This window comes from Malania oleifera, chromosome 9 (genome assembly GCF_029873635.1).
Source record: "Malania oleifera isolate guangnan ecotype guangnan chromosome 9, ASM2987363v1, whole genome shotgun sequence".
NCBI classification, from domain to species: Eukaryota; Viridiplantae; Streptophyta; class Magnoliopsida; order Santalales; family Ximeniaceae; genus Malania; species Malania oleifera.
In genome coordinates, this window is record NC_080425.1 from 50,846,534 (window position 1) to 50,871,959 (window position 25,426).

At 36.9% G+C, this 25,426-nt stretch overlaps 1 protein-coding gene across 2 annotated transcripts in view; it reads right to left on the reverse strand.

Moving 5' to 3' along the window:
• Positions 1-25,426, reverse strand: part of LOC131164440 (uncharacterized) — a 75,965-nt gene that overhangs the window by 15,401 nt on the left and 35,138 nt on the right. The window contains exons 6-10 of one of the 2 annotated variants that reach the window (XM_058121617.1): positions 15,954-16,075; positions 12,804-12,870; positions 11,801-11,851; positions 429-481; positions 8-218 (exon numbers count right to left, since the gene is read on the reverse strand). In XM_058121617.1, the coding sequence (XP_057977600.1) occupies positions 8-218; positions 429-481; positions 11,801-11,851; positions 12,804-12,870; positions 15,954-16,075 (504 nt within the window). The remainder of the gene's footprint in view (positions 1-7; positions 219-428; positions 482-11,800; positions 11,852-12,803; positions 12,871-15,953; positions 16,076-25,426) is intronic. The other variant, XM_058121618.1, reaches the window with a different exon arrangement.

A 25,426-nucleotide genomic window follows, 5' to 3' on the forward strand; every position in this document is an offset into this window, starting at 1 on the left:
TTCAAACCTGGTAATAACACGCTTCAAAATGCAAACTTGGGTAGTAAGCTTGTGGAAGACAACCCCATAAACGTCCAAACAAAGTATCTCCTCCAATAAGATTAAGAGCACCTGCAACAAGTTCATCCCCTTCTTCAGCAACCACAAGTAATATTTGATCTCCCATCTTAGATCCAAAGTTGTGAAAGAAATCCCTAGTTAGATAGGGGCTCCCCCACCTACAGATGCATGAAACACAAATTTTTAGAATTGGAAATTCCACTCATCTTAATAATAATAATAATAATAACAATAACAACAACAATAATAAGCTTATCTGAAAATAAGTAATATAAAGCAGATTGATCACAATCAGTGTAATATATAAAAAATTTCATCAGAAAGCAACAACAGTAGGGGTAAAAAAATAATGAAAACATGAACTGAACTTATTGTCAGTGGTATTCCTATAGAACTTGTAGAAGATATCCCAGTGCTTAGCCTGCCAACAAATAATAGAAAGATAAAGGTAAGAACTCCAAATATTTCTTTTTTGTCACATACTAAGAGAACCATGTGAAAAACAATGTGGTACTTAAAAGGTTAGCACTATGCTAAGTTGAGTCAGGAGGAACAGATCAGCAAACAAAACCTGAAGCAGTGGTACAATTAGCCCTACAGTAGAGATTTTGATGATTTTTACGATTTCGCCATATTAGGTAATTTTGGAAAGAAATAAGTAACTAAAATAAAAAATAAAAGCATAATAGGTAGTTTTCACAGAAGTCATCCCTTATTTATTTTGGAATTTCACTCACTATAATGTACAAGTTTCTAGAGCGGCATGTCTCTGTGAATATCTATTTGAGCATTAAGGTAATCAAACCAAGAATACTCTCTTATTATGATTTTATAAATAATGGAGATGACTATTTTATTTACTACTTATCTAGAAACATTCATATCAAGTGAACTATTCTTTGAGTGATAATTGAGATTATTGGGCTGATCATCAAAGTTTCAGAACTGAAGGCTCTATGACTGGTTTTCCAAAAACTTGATCTCATCTAAAATTCAGAGAGACTGCCAGGAGTATTGCATTAGATTGAAAAGTGTCTAATAAAACAGCAGAAAAATACAAAAGGCAAAACAGATTATTGGTTTCATGAAAACTTGATTTCATTGAAATAGGATTAAGTTCTGATAAAACAATAGGATAGTACAAAAAGCATAAAGGAGATGGAGGATAACATTCTATAACATTATAAAAACAAACAAATATGAGCAGGAGAAAGCAAAACAAGATCACTGACTTGACAAATTTAGACTTCTGAGGTCTTCTTGTAATGGTGATATATCCACATACAGCGATGTACCCAAAATGGAGAGATGTGAAGAAATCATAATACCAACTGCACAGCCATCAAACTCTTTTTTAGCTTTCTTTATTTCCTCCTTCTTTGAACTTGGGGGTGGGGTGGCTGCTGTTGTCTAGCCAAACTAATGCATGCCAAACAATACTTACGAACACCACTATTATTTCAGTTCACTTAGTAGATCAGTAGGCTGTGCAGCAGCACCATTACAGACACCAATCTCCTCCTATCAATATCATTGTCCAGTTGCTACATGGCATGCAAGTGACAGTCTGTTCTCCAAACAACCCCCCATCCCCACACCCCTCCCAAGTCCCAACCAACACCCCACACCATAAAAAAATGAAGCAAGAGAAGAGCCAAAACTTTTCTACCAGAATACAACCATATACCTGAACAAAGAGTGGAAAAGACTCCTTCCCAAGTACTTAAAAGACCAAGCCTGGTCTTACACAACATTCAAGCCATGTACCTCATGCTTCAGTTTTGCTCAATATTCATTTTTGTAGTTGCTGGCATCTGCCAGGGAAATAGGACTACGTAGAGATTTTGAAATTCTGAATATAATCAAACTCCTCTCCTCTCACGATATCAAGCCAATATAATGACGGCTTATCACCTTTTTATTCATTGCACTGCATAGTTCAAATAATTTGTTAACATTAATATACTTTTGTTGGAAAGTTTCAAATCTGTTTAGTCAACTTTCCTATTTTTCTAAAAGAATCTCGGCTGTAAATGTGTGAATATCTTAGAATATTTAGTTTCCTTAGAAGTTAGCATCTTTGGTTCTTTCCTTCTATTCTTCTGCTGTACATCTATTTATACAGACCTATACCTATGTTACGATTAATGAGAATTATTTCCACAAGAAGCTATCTCATTCTAGATGGTATCAAAGCTAGGTCCGGCTCTTGGTCTTGTGTAAACCCTAGTTTCCCTTGGCGGCTCCAATCTGACCCTAATCTCTATAGGGTTTTCTTCCTTGTTCAACTCTACCCTAATCTCTTCTATTGCTGTAGCCATGGCTGAAACTTCAAATGATGAGTTTGATGAAGTCAGGGGAAGAATCCTAGGGAGACAGCCTCTACCCCCACTCGGGGAAGTATTTTCTGAAGTACGACGAGAAGATTGTCGAAGGAGTGTGATGATGAAGAAAAAGGAGGATGAGACCGTGGAAAATTCTGCTCTACTTGTTGCCAATAATCCTGCTCCTCATGTTGCTGGTAACACAGATTTGGCTACTGCCAATATTTCTGCACAAGCAACCTTACTCTAATCAAAGGAGGTTGGAAGATAAGCCTCGAGTATGGTGTGACTATTGCAATAAGCCACGCCACACTCGAGAAAATTTCTGGAAACTCCATGGAAAGCCAGCAAACTGGAAGAACAACAAATCATGACTCTCTGGAAGCAATCATGCAGATCCCTAAAGACAATGAAGCTAATTTCCTAAGTGCTGAGCAGGTGGATCATCTTCTTCAACTACTGAAATCTACTTCTGCCTATAGTCTCCTACTGGTTCATTGGCTCAAACAGGTGATAACTCTAGTGTCTACCCTTGTTGCTTAAATCTTGCACCATGGATAATTGATTCTAGTGCATTTGATCACATGACCAATACCTCACAATTGTTTCAATCTTACTCTCCTTGTTCTGGTAATAAAAAGATTAGAATTGCAGATGGAAGTTTTTCATCCATTCCTGGAATAGGTTCTGTCCAAATCTTTGAAAAAATATAACTCAAATATGTCCTTCACGTCCCTAAACTTGTTTGTAACCTGCTGTCTGTTAGTAAACTCTCACGGGATTCTAATTGTTGTGTCATTTTCTTTGATTTCCATTGTGAATTCCAGGACCAACTCTCGGGGAGGATGATTGGCAGTGCTAGAATGATTGATGGACTCTACTACTTCGATGAGACTTTATTCAACAATAAACAAGCTCAAGGTTTGAGTAGTAGTACTAGTTCTGTTTCTGTACGTGAACAAATAATGTTTTGACATCTTAGACTAGGAAATCCTAGTTTTCTCTATTTAAGACATTTGTTTCCTAGCTTATTTAAAAAACTGGATTGCAATTCTCTTCACTGTGATGTTTGCCACATCCAAAAGTCACCGAAGCACCTATCAATCAAAAGCTTATCATTCTTCCAAACCTTTTTATTTAATTCATAGTGATGTTTGGGGTCCCTCAAAAATCACTACTACTTCTGATAAGAAATGGTTTGTTATGTTTATTGATGATCACACAAGTTTGTGTAGGGTGTACTTATTGAGTGACAAATCTGAGGTTGAAAATATTTTTCAGGATTTTTATAATATGGTTGAAACGTAGTTCCAAACGAAAATTAGGTACTGAATATTTTAACAAGTGTTTAGGAACAAAATGGCATTGCTAAGAGAAAAAATCGCCATTTGTTAGAGGTTGCACGGGCCCTAATGTTTTCAATGCAAGTTCCTAAATATCTATGGGGTGATGCTATTTTAACTGCATGTTATCTAATTAATAGGATGCCTACTCGAGTGCTAAAATACATCACTCCCTTAGATTACCTAAAAAAATTGTTTCCTACACGTTGGATAACATCAGACCTGCCACTAAAAGTGTTTGGATGCACTATTTTTGTTCATATACCTACCAATCTTCGATCCAAGCTTGATCCTAGGTCAAAAAAATGTGTTTTCCTTGGATATGCTCCTAATAAAAAGGGATAAAAATGTTTTAACCCTCTGACCAGAAAAATTCATATCAGTATGGATGTTGTTTTTATTGAAAAACAACCTTTTTTTGGCCATAACTATCTTCAGGGAGAGAAAAAGGAAACTGATGATGGGTTGTGGCAAACCTCTAAGCCTATTCCAAAAGTTTTCCTTGACATTGACATCCACTCTTTAAAGGGTCAGGAAACTGATACTTTAACTGGCGAAAATAATGGAAATCCTAATCTACCTATACAAGGCATACCTAATTCACAAACAGGGGAGAAATACTATCAAATATTCCCTCATATGAGCTTCGTGTTTATACTAGAAGAAGAAATCATCAAAATAATAGAGCTCTTTCTTCAAATCCAGAGCAAGGCCAATCATCATCACCTACACAAGTTGGTCCTCCTTCACATACTCCAAGTACTTTTTCTTCTCCAGATCCTTGTTTTGATAATTCTTTTGATGTTAACCTGCCCATTGCCCTTAGGAAAGGAGTTAGAACTTGTACCACACATCCTATTTCCAACCATCTATCCTATCATAGACTCTCTAATTCTCATAAGGCCTTTACTTCAAATGTTTCTCATCTGTTTATTCCAAGAACCATTCAGGAAGCATTAGATCACCCGAAGTGGAGATTGGTTGTTCAAGAAGAGATGGATGCACTAATTGCTAACGACACTTGGGAAATTGGTAACCTACCGGAGGGGAAGAAGATTGTTGGATGTAAATGGGTATTTACAGTAAAATTCAAGGCTGATGGGAGTATAGAAAGGTACAAAGCAAGACTTGTGGCAAAGGGGTTCACTCAAACATATGGAATTGACTACCAAGAAACATTTGCTCTTGTAGCCAAGATGAACTCAATCCGTATGTTGCTCTCTCTAGCAGCTCAATCTAACTGGCCCTTATATCAACTAAATGTGAAGTATGCCTTCTTAAATGGAGACTTAGAGGAGGAAGTCTTTAAGGATCTACCGCCAGGATTTGAAGGGAAAGGTGGCAAAGGCAAGGTGTGCAAATTGAAAAAATCATTGTATGGACTCAAACAATCTCCTAGAGCTTGGTTTGAACGCTTTGGGAAGGTAGTAAAGAGTCATGGCTACAGCCAAGGTCAAGCCAATCATACTATGTTCTATAGACACACAAGTGAAGGTAAAATGGATATCCTTATTGTCTATGTAGATGATATAATTCTGACAGGTAATGATAGCAATGATCTAGAGAGGTTAAAGAAGATCCTTGCTCAGGAATTTGAGATCAAAGACTTAGGCAACTTGAAGTATTTTCTTGGTATGGAATTCGCAAGGTCAAAGAAAGGAATTTTTGTTTCCCAACGCAAGCATGTGCTTGATTTACTTGGAGAAATAGGTCTACTAAGGTGCAAAACAGCGAAAACACCTATAGAGCCAAACATAAAACTCCAACTAGCTAAGGCTAAAGAAGTGATCAACAGAGAGCAATAGCAAAGATTGGTAGGGAAACTCCTTTATCTCTCTCATACACGTCCTGACATAGCCTTTGCAATAAATGTGGTAAGTCAATTTATGCACTCACCAAGACCCGAGCATTTTGATGTTGTGTACAGGATTCTAAGGTACCTAAAAGGGACTCCAGGTAAAGGTTTATTATTTGGAGGACATGGGAATTTACAGGTTGAAGTATACACCGATGCAGATTGGGCTGGAAGTATCATTGATAGAAGATCAACTTCTAGCTATTGCACCTTTGTTGGAGGAAACCTAGTAACATGGCGCAGCAAGAAACAAAATGTGGTGGCAAGGAGTAGTGCAGAGGCAGAATTTAGGGCTGTTGCTCATGGAATTTGTGAGGCACTATGGATCAAAAGGTTGCTGGAAGAATTAAAAATTACTAATTCACTACCAATGAAACTGTATTGTGACAATAAAGCTGCAATAGCTATTGCTCACAATCCAATTCTTCATGATAGAACTAAACATGTAGAGGTAGACAAGCATTTTATCAAGGAGAAAATAGATGGAGTAATCTGTCTGCCATATATCTCGACAACTGAGCAAATAGCAGACATACTGACAAAGAGACTGCTGAAGAAACGGTTTGAAAACTTCATTAGCAAGCTGGCCATGAAAGATATCTTCAAGCCAGCTTGAGGGGGAGTGTTGGAAAGTTTAAAATCTTTTTAGTCAACTTTCCTATTTTTCTAAAAGAATCTTGGCCACAAATGTGTGAATATCCTAGAATATTTAGTTTCCTTAGAAGTTAGCATCTTTGGTTCTTTCCTTCTATTACTCTGCTGTACATCTATTTATACAGACCTGTACCAATGTTACGATTAATGAGAATTATTTCCACAAGAAGCTATCTCACTCTAGAACTTTGCAACAGCACTTATAGTTCCAAGCTGCTATTCTCCCGATTGCATAGAGAAAAACAACTTCAAAACTCAACCAAATGGACCAGCAGCTGCCTTATACCAAATCTCACCCATGATGACCATCACAAAGAATTTTAAATAAATACCTACAACAGATCAAGGAAAAACCAGAAACCTAACCAGGAAAAATCAGAACCCTAACCAGAAAAAGGCACTTCAAAATTGTGATCTCTGATGCCCTGACAAACAGAGGTGCTGACATCAGTATCTGCCAATGCTGACATCAGCACCAACTGCCTGGCAGTTTATTACATTAAACACCTTATTTTTTATCTTGACATGAAGCTATGTACCAAGTTGAATGCATGGTTCTTGGCAAACAACCATAAAATAACAGAAAATAGAAGGAAAGAAGGCTAGGTGAGAGAGAAAAAGAAGAGAGGCAGCTGGTGCTATTCCGCTCCATTTTAACTGTTGATACTGTCACTCAAATGACAGACAGTGGTTTATAAATTATCTATTATTACAGACCATGATGGAGACGAGTGCATCATACATAACACAAAAATTGGGGCTTCACCCCTGTGAGCACATATTTTGACTCCAATTGCCCTATCCAGAGGAACTGGCCCCACCTACGTAGGCCTAGTTCCTCTTTTGATAGTTTAGGAACCAGGAAGGTCATGTCTAGGTTCATCCCCGGAGCTATAACCAGGTTCGTCCCCAATGTGAGGTCAACTACCAATTTAAGGATAGAAAAAAAGATTTTTGGAAGATTTATTTTGCGGTGAGCAACCAGGAGAACAAATTGAGAAAATTATAGGTTGTAACTTGTAACTTTTGAGGAATAGGGAAATCTTGAGGATTATTTGGAAATATGCCCTATTTCAAAGGGGGCGTTGGGAGGAGAGTGGAGACATTGATATTCAGTAGAACACGTTAAAAAATAATAATAATACACAAGAGTGTCTCAAGAAGAAAAGGAAAGAAGAGAGGTTCAAGGGGTTGGCCGTGAGAGAAGACTCAAAAAAGGCAAGCTATCTCCATCATTATTTCATACATTCTTCCTCGTTAGCATCCATATCATTATTTTTTCTTGTTCGTATCACCATTATCATGATCATTTCCATTTTATTCCTGCACCAGCATCACAGGCAGTCCACAACACCGCCATTCCTAGATCTTTCCCATCATATTCATGTTCTTATTGTGTGAGAGAAAAAGGTGGGGGGAAGGGGGGGAGAAAGAGAGAGAGACTCAGGAGTGGGGGCAGCTGAATGAGGCTCAGCAGCTCCAGCAGCACAGAGATCCGACAATGATGAGGGGCAGAATAGTGACACTAGGGCTAGGTCTTTCAAAACCCTAGGGCTCCTGCACTGGTGGCTGCAAAGAGGATGACAGGGAGGATCTGAACCACACCACCCCCCCCCCCCCCTCTCCCAATAGGGGCACAAGTAAACCCCCTTTCTGTTTTTTCTTTTATTTAAGTTATTCTCTTGCACAATTTTTTTTTTTGGTATGGGAATCTCTATTTATGCTTTTCTTTTTCATTAAAAAAACTGAAAAAAAAAAAATTATAGGGCCTCCAAAAAAGAGTTGTTGTAACTACTGCTACTATTGATTTTAGGTTTTTTTTTTTTTTGGTTGAAGATCCCAAAAGAGGTGCAAAAAAGTTTTCTTTAAAGAGCTATAATATTTTCATTTTTATGTCTGTTATTATTCTTTCTTCATCATTAATCACAATTGTTACACCAAAAATAGAGTTTTCTGTAGTTATAGTTTATCTTAATTATAAGTATTATTTTTATTTGACTTGCATGTGTTACTAAATATCTCAAAAAAATCTGAAAATTCCAAAAAAAAAAATAGTTAATTTTTAGTGTTTACTTTGCATTTTGGTAACTATGCATGTCTGGTTTAGTTGTTTTTGCTTGCTTAAAATTAAAAATTGATAAAAACCGAAAAAAAATTAATAATTGTTTCTTTTCATACAGAATGTATTACTTTGAAGTTTCCAGTTGTGAAATAGGAAGGTTGAAATGTGGACATTTGATTTTTGATTTACTTGCTTTATTGTTGCACTTGCCTGTTGAATATTATCTTTTTATTAATACAACAACAACAAGAAGCCTTACGTCTCACTAGATTGGGTTGGCAACATGAATCCTTTTCCACCAATTCACCCAATTGAGAGTGTTATCCTCTATTAGATTAAAGGTTATTAAATCCTTCCTCACTACCTCATTCTTAGTTATTTTAGGCCTACCCCTACCCCTTTTTCATAATAAAAATAATAATTAACTCACTTCTCCGCACAAGTGCTCTACTAGGCCTGTGTTTCAAATGCCCAAACTATCTAAGTCGTCCTTCCCTCAACTTATCTCTAACTGGGGCTATGCCTAAATTATTGTGTATATACTCATTTCTTATTTTATCTTTTAATATTATACCACTCATCCACCTTAACATTCTCATTTCACCAATTTTTACTTTTTATACATGTTGTTTCTTAGTTGCCCAACATTCTGAATCATAAAGCATAGACGACCTTATAGTTGTCTTATAGGACTTTTCTTTTAAGTTTAAGGGTATTCTACGATCACATGACACACCTGATGCACTCCATTTTATCTAACCTATTTTAATTTTATGTACTACATCTTCTTCAATTTCCCCTTCCACTCCCATAATAGATCCAAGATATTTAAATCTATTAGTGCTATTAATTTCTTGATTATCAAGTTTAATCTTCTCTCCACTACTACTCCATACATTACTAAAATTACATTTCATATATTCTGTCTTATACCTACTTATCTAAAACATTTAGACTCTAATGCAGTTCTCCAAAGTTCTAACTTAGATTCCACTCTGCTACTTCTATCATCAATCAACATAATATCATCTGCAAACAAAATACACCAAGGGATCTCATTTTGGATATTCCTGGTAAGTTCATCAATCACTAAAGTAAAAAGACAAGGACTTAAACTAGAACCTTGATGTACACCTATTGTGATTGGAAAATCTCTAGATTCCCATACTATAGTCCTAACACTAGTCGCTAATCCATCGTACATATCCTTAATGACCTCAATATATCTACTGCATACCCCCTCCTTTCCTAAGACTCACCAAAAAACTTCGCTAGGTACTCTATAATATGCTTTCTCAAGGTCAATAAAAACCATAAGCAAGTCCCTCTACTTTTCCCTAAACTTTTCCATTAAACTTCTTAAAACATAAATAGCTTCTGTTGTTGATCTCCTAGGCATAAAACCAAACTAATTTTCTGAAATCCTCGTTTCTACTCTTATTCTTTGTCCAACTACCCTTTCCCATAATTTTATAACTCATAATTTTAATTCCACAATAGTTATCACAGTCTTGAATATCACCTTTGTTTTTGTATAAAGGTATTAACGTACTTTCCCTCCATTCCTCTAGCATTTTCTTGGTTTTTCTAATAATGTTGAATAGAATGGTTAACCAAATATTTCCTTTATCCCCTAAACATTTTCAAACTTCAATAGGTATTTTATCTGCTCCTATAGATTTCTCATTTTCATTTTTTTAACACCATCTTAACTTCAAGGACTCTAATTTTGCGAATAAGTCTCCTATTTTTAGTCTTCTCCTTATTAGTCACTTCCAAGTTCAATCTTTTATTTTTGTTTTCATTAAACAACTTATCAAAGTATCTTAGCCACTTCTCTTTTATGTCTTTTTCTCTAGTCAAAACATTATTATTCTCATCCTTTATACATTTTATATCATATAAATCTTTGCATGTTCTTTCTCTAGCTCTTAACATGTTTATAAATGTCTTTCTCTCCTTTTTTTGTAACTAGTCTAGAATATAAAGTATCATAAACTCTATATTTAGTTTCACTAACAGTCTTTTTTGCATTTTTTTTCTTGCCTCTTTATATTTTTCAAGATTTTATATATTTCTACAATTTTTCCATATTTTATATCAATTTCTTCTTGTCTTAACAGCTTTTTGGACTTCTTGATCCGACCACCAACTTTCTCTACTACCTAAGTATCTACCTTTGGATTCACTTTAAATCTCTTTTGCTATGCTTACAATAGAGTTAGCCATTTTATGCCAAACAATATTTGCATCTACCTTACCCCCGATAGGCCAATCACATTCTTTGATCATTTTATCTTTGAGTTTTACTACATTATCTCCCTTCAAGCTCCACCACCTAGTCCTCTCGTGTTAATTTATGTTACTCTTTCTCTTCCATTTTTTAATATGTATATCTAATACGAGGACTCTATGTTTTCACCAGGGATAACTTTACAATCCTTATAAGATAGACAATCCCCCTTCCTAGTTAAAAAGAAATCTATTTGGCTTTTATTAAGCTCACTCTTGAAAGTTATTAAGTATTCTTCCCTTTTTATAAAGCAAGCATTCAATAAAATTAAATTGTAAGACATGACAAAATCTAAGATTGTATTACTGGCCTCATTTTTATCTCCATATCCATGGCCTCCATGTATCCTCTTACAGCCTATATTATCCTTTCCAATCAGTCCATTTAAATCAACTCCTATGAATGTCTTTTCAGACGTTAGTATCCCTTGTAAAATACTATCCATATCTTTCCAAAATTGTCTTTTAAGATTTTTTGCTAAGCCTATGTGGGAAGTGTACCCACTAATGACATTTACCATCTCCAGATCTAGAGCTATCCTGATTTTAATGATCCTATCCCCTATTCTTTTAACATCTATTACATTATCTTTTAGGTCTTTTTCTACAATAATTCCCATCCCATTTTTATGTTTATCTCTTCTAGTGTACCAAAGTTTAAATCCTAATTTTTCAATTTCTCTAGCTTTCAGAGGTGATATAATCCTCATTGCTTGACCAAACTACTTTACCCTCGGGTGGAGGGGGGAATGATTTTGAGAAGAGTTAATAATAAAAGGAAAGGTAAGATAAAAAAATGGCGAAATTCTATTATTGACCATGCATTCTTCATGGTAACATTTACGAATGGAGGTGATGGTACCTTCCCCATATTTAGTTGTACTCTCAAATCTAACCTAGCTTAGCAAACAAAATCCTACTAGTTATGTTGCCTAGTTTTGACTTAGGGTTTCATAAATGATAATTAAGAAACCAAATCACATCTACGTAAAATGAAAGTTAGAAAGGACAAGTAAACTTTAATCCCACACATATATATTATCTTGCCACTCGTTGAGCATCAGATTTCCAGACCTGTGTGTGTCAACAACCCTTATGAAAATAAAATAAATAACATAAACCAAAAAAAACTGTAACTTTGATGAGAACAAATTATTACAAGATAATTCCAAAATTAGCTCTACTCACTTAATAGCACATAACTAGGTACCTTTATTTCATACCCGCGAAGCCGTTTCATGGTCAAATTTTGAGCATCAATCTGCATGAGGAAAGTGTATTCAGGTGAGAATAAATTTAGATAGCCAAAATGACAGGCTAACTCATTTTCAATGCCCTTATTTATCACAAAAAAGATACATTTTCACAGTGAATGATAATCAGCTGCCTAATTCAAATAACTAGAGTTCAACTTCTATCTACATCTACGCACGTGTGAATATGCAAAAGCATAGACAGAATAAAAAAAATGCTAAAAATATAAATTCTTTTATTCATTATTTAGGCAGCCATAGACTTCTATTATTTTGTGTATTGTTGATTTTTGAGAAAAAAAATTACACAATTCTCATGAGTTCCCCCATTAAATTATTAGGAAGAAGAAGTTTTCAAAGTTGTGGGAACCATTAGCATTAGCACATTAAACAAGTTAGTTCATGCTTTACATAAGCAGCAGCCATCAAAACTCATTTACATGAAAAACCTTTCATTACACATTTTTAATGGGGCTTATTCCCAGTTACATCATAAAGGTGAAAATTTAGACCTAGTCCACTGATTTATTATGGAATTAAACAGTTAACCTAAGGGTCTAAGCTTTGTGTAACAGCCCATTTCAAAGACGGTAGAATCTAGAAGTTCATGAGTTTAAACATATTGATTTCCATCCTATGCCCCTTGTAACTCAAAATTTTCAAATGCAATCCTAAAATGAGATACCCCTATATTTTAAGTTGCTTCCTAAGTTCCGTCCATCCCCTAATATTTACAATATACAAGACTACGATCTATGTTCAAACCTTATAGATGATCTTAGACAAGGTACAAGTTACATGTGGTGGTTAAACCAAGGGAATAAAATTATTTTTTAGATCAATATGGACAAAAAATACTGCCATCCTTTGGCTTGGAGAATAGTTCTTACAAAACTCATCGTTTCAAATTCATTTTAATGAAAAAATTTGCCAAATAAACAATATCTTAGAAATGCAAACCTTTTTGCGCTCTTGACGAATATTTTTCCTTTTACTTTGCTTCATGTCCATCAGAAACTCATCAAAACTGAGGCATGAGAAGGAAATGAAAAAGAAAATTCTTTGAGCCTTAATTCATAAAATATATAATAAAGCAACAAGAAACAGGAATAAAAACAATGACACTTAAAATCACATGGCTCGTTAATACAACTATTCTGATCACATTACTCAAGATGATCTAAAACAGAAAGAAAGCTAAACAATGGGGATAACAGTGACAAAGAATCTACTCCAAGTTTTGAAAGTATCTAAGCCTTTCATGTAAACTATGTATATTTTCTCACAACGTTGACTCCTTGAAAAATAAAAAGGAAGTCATTCTTCTCTGTGAAGAAATAATTTGATTCTGATCTGGTATTGGAATTCAATTAGGTTTAAGAATGTTATGGATTGTATACAGTAGGAATTGAATGGGAATCAGCTAAGTTCTCTTGTTACAAATGCAACCTCCTCGGCCACTGCTAGAGGTTACATATTTATTTTAGTATTATTATTATTGAGTGTGTTAGTATGTTAATTAGTGAGAGGTAGTAAGGGTATTATTGTCATTAGAATGTAGTTAAATTGTATTACAAATAGAGGGAGAGAACCATCTTCAAGTTAAAGTAATTCATTTTAATCAAATCTTAACATGGTATCAGAGCATGATCCTATCTAAACCCTATTTCCCTCAACCTTTGCCGGAAAACACCATTCCCGGGGCTGTTCTTCCCTAATCCACCTCCGTCCCATACAAAATCACAAAACCAACTATATACCCATAATCAGACACCCCCCCCCCCCCGACGACCACCGCACAAAACCCCATCACCGAAGGGCACTCCACACGCCCCCACACGCTGGCGCGTGAGTGAAGTTCTGGCCTTTTTTTTTCCTTTTTCTTTTTCTTCAGCAATGCTCTGATTCCTTCTTTACACTATATTATCAAGCTGTTAGGCCAGTTTTTTGCTCAAAAATTCAACATTTTTCAACCATACACTCGCAGTTCTGTCAATTCCTGATCAGGGTCTGTGAAGGCTTACTTGTGAGTTTTTTGGAGCCGTGGCAGCATTTATTTTAATTTAAAAGTGCATAAAATGAATAATTTGATCCCAAAAGAACTATTTCTAAATATTAAAATTTCTGGCAACAAGTTGCCAAAACAACTGAAAATCATAAAATCTGGTTTCCATTTTTTTCGCAAATAGCTAAACATCGACAACAGAAACAGAAAATTGTAACATAAGCTGTTAGGTTGTGGACCAAACAATTTATACCAAGCCCTAACACTCCCTCATACATGCAGCCTGATTGCAGGTGGGCAGAGAAACAAACAATGAGACAACAAAAACAGAAAACTGGTAACATAAGCTGTTAGGTTGTGGACCAAACAATTTATACCAAGCCTTAACACTCCCCCGTACATGCAGCCTGATTGCAGGTGGGCAGTGAAACAAACGATGAATTACACCCATAGTGGGAACATAATATTTTTTTTTAACAAACTTACATTAAACGCAGGCAACAAAACTAGAACCCAAGACCTCATGGCAACCATTTCTCTAATACCATGTTAAATTACCAATGCAAAAACTTAAGCTAACGTTGTCAGCAAAAAATGCATATCAAGCCTTAATGCATCCCTGCATGTGCAGCCCAATTGCACTTGGAAAATTATCAAACAATGAAACCCATATTAGGAACACAATAAATTTTTAACAAATTTACATTAAAAGCAAGCAACAAGACTAGAACTCAAGACCTCCAGGCAACTATGGCTCTGATACTATAATCTCCCAGTGTGCGTGCTTTGGGAGAGATGAATCTTCTATGCCACTCCATGGGTGTGAAAGGAGGGTGCTTTTAAAGGAGTTCCATCGTCACATATTCAGCATGACCAGCTATACTGGTTACATTGATTATGTTGCGTTTTCAGTATTTTTTTTTTATGCACGGACTCCTGGTCTTCTGCTTTGTATATTATCTCAGCCTTCAATAAAATTTCTTTTCTAAGAACTACTATAGATGCATTCTATTGACTAATATTTTGAGATGCGCGCTTAGAGACAATGATGAAAGTTCAAAATCAAGATACTGCTGCAGCTTCCTTGAATTGACAGATTTGTGGCACCTTAATATAAAAGATTTGAAAATGATGTTTCAAAAATACCCCAGAAAGTGCAACATGTGCATTATCAAGTATCAACAGCTCAAAAAGAAATTTTTATGTTTGTGCCAATAAGGTCCATGATGTAATTTTTGAGTAAACTGGCCATGGATAGCTTTTGAGCTCATCTACAATAAATAAAGATGAGGAATTCAGTTTACAGGGCTTTTCTGTTATTTTATCAAAAAACCAACTTCTTAAAAACCAACAAAGTTAAATTCTGATTTTAACCTTGTAGCGGCACAACTTTTAGTGGTCCTTGGGAACCAGTTTACCCAAGTACCATATGGCAAAGGAAGCTGATTGCCTTCTTTTAAGCTTTGCTGAAGGGGAAAGGGATTTCACCTGCCCACTTTTTCTATTTGTCTCAGCAGAAGCCTCGATAAGCTTACTTGTGTATGCCATCACTCTCATAAAGCTTTACAGCAAGTCTAGTAGTGGAAATTTATTTTTGTTTTCCACTTCAAGTTGTCCAAATAAGTACAAAATTGTCACTTCATTCTTTGTTCCAGGACAAAGATGTTTTCTAATTTCTTTTATAAATGTCAAATGATTGGGAAACATAATTGCTGTTTTCTTTTTCTTTTTTTGGGGAAAGTGAAAATGAAAAATGAAAAACAGTTTTCCAAAACAATCCCTTACATTTTCCAAACAAAACCCTTCAGCCTGCCTGTAAAGTGTAGCACTATAATATTATAACACTTCACTGTGTTGTGATTTTTATTTCCACTGAAACCACAACACTTTAGTTTATATGGACCAGCTTTTTTTCCAGATCAGATCTTTTCCCCACAGAATAACACTCCATCAATCCTTGTTTTCCTTGCAGTCTATTTAGGTTCTCTTGTTCTTTTAAGCTACAGCCCTACGAACTAAAGAAACCATAATGATGGCCATGTAACACCAACTGTTTACCATAGAAATAAAAGAATGACCAATGAAAGCAGTTACACATCACTTACTTCTTGTAATTACGATTTTTCCAGTGGTACTGCATTCCAATTCTCTGCAAAAACCCATTCTCTTTCATTCTCTGGGACTCATTTTCAGCTGGGAAGGTAACATGTAAAGATGAAACCTGGAACTGTCAAAAGTAATAAAGTTATAATCACCATTCACTAATGGGGAACTTAGGATATTGCAACTCAATAGAAGACACCAACTTGCAACTATACAAGCAAAAGGAATAAAAGAATGTACATGCTCCAACTTGGCAATCATCCCAACACAAATCTTAAATACAGACAAATGTAATTCAACCACCTAAAGAAAAAAAAAGTTCCCTTCCAGCTCCCTAAGTGCTAACTGCTAATAAACCTTCACTACTTCAGGATCCGACAATGGGCGAAATAAGGATTACCACCTAAGGGAATATCTAAGTCGTAGGCCACTCCAAAACCCCAAAATGCATTAAGGAACAAAAACAAAATGATGCCTAAACTCAAATTAATGGAACCCAAACCACTGTTGCCCATATTAATCCTCGAACCCAAAAAGCTCTAAAAAATCAATAAAAAGGGCAATGGTATTACAAGTAGAGAGCCTATCATCTTACAAGAAATAAAATGGTCATCAACCTATTGCAAGTAGGAATAACATCATCCGCTCCCACTGGTAGTGAACATACTAAAATTCGTGTCTATGGCCTACCAATCATCGTAATTACAACATCCACCACCAGTGAACATACTAAAATTCATGTCTATGCCCTACCAATCATCCTAATTACAACATCCACTGCCAAAATAAAAAATAAAAAAAGACTAGAAGCCGAGAACCAAGCCTTAGGTTCTCCATTAGTACTCACGAAAATAAATAAATAAATAAGCAATCACTAATCCACCCTCTCCGCTTCACCCCAAAATGCTTTCTATCCAAAATATTCTATTTCATTCTATCACTGGCTTTCTCAAAATCTAACTTAAAAATGACGCATTTCCAATTCCTCCTCCTAGCATCACCAACAATCTCAATAACCAACAAAATCTAGAATCTACATACAGCCAACATATGCCTTCAAGTAGAAACTTTTAGATAATCACTATACCAAAAAGCTTAAATAGGTTGTAGGCCAACAATTTAAATCAACTATAAGGCGTTATTTATCTCTTTTAGTGTCATTATTATTGAGTGTATTATTATGCTAATTAGTGAGTTAGTAGAGGTATTATTGTCATTAGAATGTATTTAATTTGTATTATAAATAGAGGGAGAGACCTATCTTCAAGTTAGATCATTCATTCTAATCAAATCTTAATATGGTGTCAAAGTGTAATCCAACCTAAACCCTATTCCCCTCGGCCATCGCCAGAAAACACCATTCCCCCAGCTGTCCTTCCCAGATCCACCTCCACCCTATTATTTCACAAAACCAAACATACACCCATAAACAAACCCCACCACCCCCCTCAACGACCCACGCCACAAAACCCCATTGCCGGAGGACCCCCCTCACGTGCCGGCTAAATGCAGGCAGGGCTGACCCCACGCGCTGGCGCGTGAGTGAAGTTCCGGCCACTTTTTCCTTTTTTTCCTCTGCCATGCTCTGATTCCTTCTCTAGACTATATTATCAAGCTGTTAGGCCAGTTTTTTGCCCAAAAATTCAACCTTTTTCGACTATGCACTCGCTGCATTCCGTTAATTTTTGTTCAAGGTTTATGAGGACTTCCTTGTGAGTTTTTCGGAGCCGTGGCAGCATTCATATGTTCCGTTGTGAGGCTGCGGCAGTGCTATATCCGTCGGTGAGTTGTTCACCTCGTCCGTGGTTGTGTTGGTGCTTCACATAGTTTGTGATTGTCCCTCTTCTTCTTCTTCTTCTTCTTCTTGTTCACCTCGTCCGTGGTTGTGTTGGTGCTTCACATAGTTTGTGATTGTCCCTCTTCTTCTTCTTCTTCTTCTTCTTCTTCTTTGGTGTGGTTGCTGATTTGTGAGTGTTGGGATGGAATCTACGAATCCCAAAAATTTGTTTCCTACATCGCTGCCACAAATAACAACTCAAAAGTTGGATGGAAAGAATTATGTTCAATGGTCTAAGGAATGTCGTATTTATTTAGCAAGATTAGGGAAATCTAACTACTTGCTCCAATCTAATCCTTCTGATGAGAAGATAAAAGACATGTGAGTTCAAGAAAATGCCCTGAATGGTTTCCCTTTTATAGAATTCGATGGAGCCACAAATTGCACAGATGCGTATGCATCTAGATACGTGCAAGGAGATTTGGTATTATGTCAAACTTCTATACTCCAATAACATTACACGTATGTATGATTTATCCTAGGAGTACTTTCAATTACAACAAGGAGATAAGAGTTGCAAATTATTTTGGAGAGATGAAGCATATTCATGAGGAGCTTAACGTCATGCAACCTATAAATACTGACTTACATAAGATGCAAAAGTAGAGGGAGCAGATGACAGTTCTTCATGTTCTAGCAAGCTTGAGACTTGAGTGAGGCAATTCGGTCCAAAATACTCAGTTTTGCAGAACTTCCATCATTTGCCGATGTTTATTCTCATGTCCTTCATGTTTCCTTTACCACGCATTCTCCTACTCTTGCATCTAGCTCTAAGAGGACAATCTTTGTACACTGGGTAATTCTAGTTCAATACCAAACAACTACAAAAATGGCGGTGGTTTGAGTGGTTGTCGTGGCAGAGACAAACGAGGTAAATGTACTCCCCACAAGTGCAGTCATTGAATCATTGTGGACGGAGTAATCATACTATTGAACAGTGTTGGGATCTTCACGGCAGACCTTCACGTATTTCCAATGAAACCACCACCAACTCCTCACCTTTGGCACCAAGTGGGGGACAACGTACTGTATCCATGTAAGAGAAAGAGTGTTCCAAGTTCCAACAGTATCAAGCGTCACAACAAGCTTCACTTCCCATTGCATCCTTTGGCCAAATAGATAATCACACAGTATGTCTGTCATCCAGTACTCCTTGTCCTCGTCCTTGGGTCATAGACTCTGCTGCCTCTAATCATATGAAAGGTATACCTAGCTTTTTCTCCACTCTTCAATATCCTACAAATTTAAATTGCGTCACTCTTGCTGATGGATCCACTACTGCAGCCAAGGGAATTGGGACTGTAAATCCCACTTCTTTTATTTCTCTACCTTTGGTTTTATATATTTCCAAATTTCATTTCAATCTTATGTCCATTAGCAAAATAATTAAATCCATGAATTGTTCAGTGATATACTTCCCTGATTTTGTGATTATTCAGGATTTGACGACGATTGGCGAACGGCGTGAAGCTAGTGGACTTATCACTTCAGGCCGCTATCTCCTTCTACCGCCTGCACTGCTGCTGCCACACCTTTCCAAATTCATGGTCTCCTAGATCATCCTTCATTGAAAAAGTTAAACTGTCTTGTTCCTAGTTTGAGTTCTGTGTCTAGTCTCGATTGTGAGTCGTGTCAATAGGGAAGGAACTTCTTTCACTTCCCGAGTCAATAAACAGGCTGCAAGCCCCATTATGTTAGTTCATTTAGATGTCTAGGGTCCTAGTAGGGTTGTGTCCAAGTTGGGTTTTCAGTACTTTTGTAATCTTTGTGGATGATTATTCAAGAATGACTTGGTTATATTTAATAAAAGATCGTCTTGAGTTATTTCATGTATTTTGTGCCTTTTGCTCTAAAATATAGACTCAATTTGGTTCGCCAGTTCGAATGCTTCAAAGTGATAACACTAAAGAGTTTTTCAGTGCACAATTCACTACTTATATGACTCTATTTGGTATTGTTCATCAATTATCTTGTGCCCACGCTCTTCAACAAAATGGGGCTGCAGAGCAGAAAATTAGACATCTTCTTGAAATCACTTGCACCTTAATTTATCAAATGCATGTACCTAAAGTGTTTTGGAGTGATGTTGTACTTACTTCTTCTAATCTGATCAATAGAATACCATCCTCTATTCCTAGTGGTAAAATTCTCAACTCCATTCTCTTTCCTAATTCACCTTTATTTTCTCTTCCTCCTCATATATTTGAGTGTATGTCCATTATTCATCAACTAACTCTTAGGGTAGATAAGTTGGATCCTCGTGCTATAAAATGTGTCCTTCTGGGCTACTCGTATACTCAAAAGGGATATCATTGTTATAGTCATGTGTTGCGTCGCTTCTCTTCCTCTACCTAATCTTCCAGATTCTACGTTGCTGTCTTGCCCAACCAACCATCTGAGTCTATGTAGTTTGAGTCCTTATCATCTTGATCATCCTAATTTGCAGGTGTACTCCCGATGGTGGCTCCAAGGAAGAGAGTCTCCTCTAGCTTCTACTACCATGCCTTTGGTTTCCTCGTCTAATGATCATACTTCCCATGATGTTGATCCTCCTATTGTTGTTCGGAAAGGTAAACAGACATGTACTCAACAAGCCATTTCCAATTATGTTTGTTGCGACCCCTTTTCACCCTCCCATTAATGTTTTGTCGCTGCTCTATCATCTACTACCCTTCCTAAATCTCTTTCGAAAACATTAGCCCATTCTGGGTGGAAGGATGCAAGATGCTATGGTTGAAAAGATGAACACCTTACATGACCATGGTACTTGGGACTTGTTACCTCTTCCTCCTGACAAGTCTGTGATTGGTTGTTACTGGGTTTACACTGTGAAAGTCAACCCTGATGGTTCTGTGGCTCGTTTAAAGGCCCGTCTTGTTGTTAAATGATACACTTAGGTGTATGGTCTAGATTATTCTAATACTTTTCCTCCGGTTTCCAAACTTACATCAATACTTCTATTCATCTCCTTAGCTACTACTTATCACTAGCCTCTGCATCAGTTAGATGTTAAAAATGTCTTCTTGCATGGTGACCTTAAGGAGGAGTTTTATATGGAGCAACCACCTCGGTTTGTTTTTTTTTTTTTTGGGGGGGGGGGGGGGGGGGGGGGGTCAATGTGTCAGCTCAAGAAGACTTTATATTGTTCAAAAAAGTCTCCCAAAGCATCGTTTGGTCATTTCAGTGCTATAGTACTTGAGTTTTGTCTTCGACGATGTGTTGTGGATCATTTTGTCTCTTATCGTCATACTTCATCGAGTAGGATCATTCTTTTTGTGCATGTAGATGATATTGCTATTGCAGGTGATGATGATAAAGGTATTAATAGTCTCACACTTTTTTTACAGACTAAGTTTCAGACCAAAGATTTGGGACCCTTGAAAAACATCTTGGGTATAGAAGTATCTAGATCTTGTATCGAAACTGTTTTGTCGCGGAGGAAGTATGTTCTTCATTTATTGGATGAAATTGGCTTATTCGGATCTAAACTGATTGATACACCCATGGATCCTAACAGCAAGTTAATGTCGAATATGGATGATTTGCTACCTAATCCTGGACAATACCTAAGACTTGTTGGAAAGTTGAATATTCACAGTCATTCGGCTGGATTTATCTTTTGCAACAAGTGTTGTGAGTCAATTTCTAGATTCTCCAAGGACAAGTCATTGGGACGCAGTAATTCGCATCTTGAGATATCTCAAAGGTGAACCTAAGAGAGGTCTTTTATATCATGATCAAAGTCACACTTATATCCATGGATGTATAGATGTAGATTGGGTTGGATCACCTTCCAATCTAAGATCCACCATCGGGTGTATCTTGGTTGGTGGTAATTTAGTTTCTTAGAAAAGTAAGAAACAAACTATGGTGCAAGGTCACACTTATATCCATGGATGTATAGATGTAGATTGGGTTGGATCGCCCTCCGATCTAAGATCCACCACCAGGTACTGTATCTTGGTAGGTGGTAATTTAGTTTCTTAGAAAAGTAGAAACAAACTGTGGTGGCAAGGTCAAGTGCTGAATCAAAATATAGAGCTATGGCTCACACGCCTTGTGAACTTGCCTGGTTGAAGAACATGTTGGAAGAATTGGTTTTATCACATTCTTAGCCTATGAAGTTGATGTGTGACAATCAAGATACTCTTCATATTGTTTCCAACCTGATCTTTCACGAGCGAACGAAGTATATTGAAGTTGATTGCAACTTTTTTCAGGAGAAACTTGTGCAAAAACTCATTACAACCACTTATGTGAAGTCAGACATGCAGCTTGCTAATTTGTTTACCAAAGCGTTGGTAGGTGCTTGTGTTAAATCCATTAGTAACAAGCTAGGAGCGTATAACATTTATGCTCTAGCTTGAGGGGGAGTGTTAGAGGTTATTTATGTCTTTTAGTATTATTAATATTGAGTGTGTTCGTATGTGTATTAGTGAGAGTTGGTAAGGGTATTATTGTCATTAGAATGTATTTAATTTGTATTATAAATTGAAGGAGATACCTATCTTCAAGTTAGGTCATTCATTCTAATCAAATCTTAACATCAACCTTTAACACTAGCCTGCACATGCAACCCAACAGCACGAGGAGAGATAAATACATGATAACTAACACCAATGATACGGAATACAATAATTTTTTAAACAATACACAATAAATGCAAGCAACAAGACTAGAACCCAGGACCTCCTAGTAACTAGCTGTGATACCATGTTAGATACCACCTTTTCTAAAAGCTTAAGTTGTTATGTCGTGGGCCAACAATGTAAATCAAGTTTTGACAAAAACATCCAAAACCTCACTTGACCTAGACCTCAGCAATAATCTTACAAATGCTAAGATCAATGTAATAGGCATAAAATATTTCCTTTCCATTTAATAGACCAATCTTTTTCAGTATTAGACATCAATAAGGAAAAGCTCTCTCTAATGACGATGTGTTTCTCCTTTCGATCTGTTGAACAAAGGCTGTGACAAAGAAGATTCTCCATGATCAATCTTTAGCCTAGAAAAGACAAGGGCCAGAGCTTTTGTGGTTTTGTTTTAGAACAACGTAGTAAGAACTCGTTGGTTGCCTTGGTGGCAATGCATTTTCCCAGAGAAAAAATTATGGTCAATTCAGCTCTGCTGTCACAATTAGGCCAACTCAGGTCAGTAAATTTTTCAAGGCAGGCTTAAAAGCTAATGAGAAAGAATATTATATCTTTGTTTCTTAAGGGTTGAAGGCAAGAAGTTCAAGAAAATATGTGGAGGGTTTCCAGAATATGGCAGGGGATGCAAATTGACAATTTTTCATCTCAATAGGCTCAGAATTTCTTTTCTTTTTTTTCACAGAAAATAATTGTATTAGAGAAAGAAACAAAGAAAAAAAAAATAGGAAAAAAAAAAAAACAATGTATCCTCCCATTGCAAGGGGAAAACAGGTAGGAAAAAAAAATAAAAACAATCACAAAAGCTAATCCCTCTGTAGGTCTTACAGAGATAAATTCCAAAAAGAAGACATTTTCTGAACACAACAGCGTCACAAGAAACACCACTCTGACCAGTTAGCAGTGTTTAGTAAATTGGACAAACGTAATCAAAGTGATAGGCTAGCTGCAATGACCATCATATCTCTCTCAATTTATAGTATATATCAAGTACATCACAATGACCATCATATCCCTACAAAATCCTGCTTACTGACGCACATTATTTTTTTTGTAGCAAAAGAAGAATTTTATTAATAGATTAAGAATGTACAGCCAGGAGAACAAGACATCTCCTAAGCAAAATCTGGAAGAACCCAGACAAAAAGTACTGACACACATTAATAATACAGAACAACCATTAAAACTCCCCCTCAAGCTGGAAAATATATACTATATTCTGATAGCTTGTTAGAAATGGATTTAGCTCAAGCAACCCCCCTCCCCCCCAACCCACCAAAAGCTTTAGGCAAGCAAACTTGGTACTTGGACTTCACATTAGTGGTTGCAATGAGCTTTTGCACAAGTTTCTGCCAAACAAATAACAATCAACTTCAATGTGTTTCATCCTCTCACTGAAGACAGCATAGGAGGCAATATGAATAGTGGCTTGATTATCGCACATCAACTGAAAATTTGAAAAACCAAGTTCTTCCAACATCTTCTTCAACAAAATCAGTCCACATGTAGTACGCACCTTTGGCCTAGACTCCTACTCAACCACTTGACTGAGCCACCACAATTTGTTCTTCTTCCACGATACCAAGTCGACACCAACATACACACGGTACCCAATTGCTCTCAGCAGGGATTGTGTCAAGCACCTGAACAGGTTGGCCAATGCCGTCCTGGTCAAAAAATCTAATGTGTAGGAAACTTCTATTGATTTCAGCAATCTAAACCGAGCCTGCCCTAAAGACAGCTTCCCCATACCAAGATTCAATCAGCTCGTGGACTCCTCAACCTTAAGGCACAAGCTACTCAGCTTCATGGATGCCTTCTCAGGATTAAGCACATAGAAGATGAGGGGAGGATGGTGTTTACAATCAAGAGGGGGCTCTATTGTTATTGAGTTTATACCCTTCGGCTGAAGAATACGGGAGCAACATATCAAAATTTGGTAGACATGATGTTCAAGAAGCAAGAGGTAAAATGGTAGAACCTTATGTAATCAAATGAAGCTCAATCCTACCAAATACACCTTCAGCGCATACTCAGGAAAGTTATTGGGCTTCATGGTCAGCAGGGGGATTGAAGCAAACCTAGAGAATATCCAACCACTGCTCAACATAGATAGGCCCATGAACAAGAAGGAAGTGCAAAGGCTTAAAGGAGAATAGCCACCCTAAATCGGGTGGGAAGAAGAAAAGGAAAAAGCATTCCGAGATCTCAAGAAGTATCTAGGCTCCCAACCCCTGTCAACAAAGTCTGTGCCAGGGGTAGTACCTAGCTGCATCAAAAGTAGCCATCAGCTCAGTATTGATAGGGAAGATTCAGGTCACTAGAAGCCCATTGAGCAACTGCGTCCAGGAAGTTGCACCCCTACTTATAGGCACACAAGGTCATTGTTCCCACCAACTAGCCTATAAGGCAATTATTACAAAAGCCTAAGGTGTCGAGGAGGCTCCTGAAGTGGTCAATTGAGTTGAGAAAATTTGAAATTCATTACAACCCCAAGCCTGTGATAAAACTCAGGTGTTGATCCGTTGATGGGTCTTCAAATGCTGTAAGGAGTGGGGCAGGCATGATCTTGACCTCCCCAAATGGAATAGAAGCGAGATATGCTTTAAGTTCAACTTTGAAGCAGCAAATAACAAGGTAGACTGTGAGGCCTTGATCGCTGGCCTCAAGGTAGCAACCTAGATGAGAGACAAAAGGCTAAAGGCATACAAATCACACTTGGTAATCGCACATATCAGGAGAGTACAAAAGCCAAGGAAGAAAGGATAGAAAATTGCTCGGAGGAAGTCAAGGAGCTAGCAGAACAATTCAATGAGTTTGAGCTTAGGCAAGCACATCAGGGCAACAACAAGGGAACCAACTCCCTCTCTCGACTGAACAAACTATCGAAGGACTTAGTGCTTTAGAACATATAACCTGCCCCGTCTATGAGAAAACTTAGATGTGTCAAAGTAAAACCGAGCTAGATTGATCCCATCCTCAAATT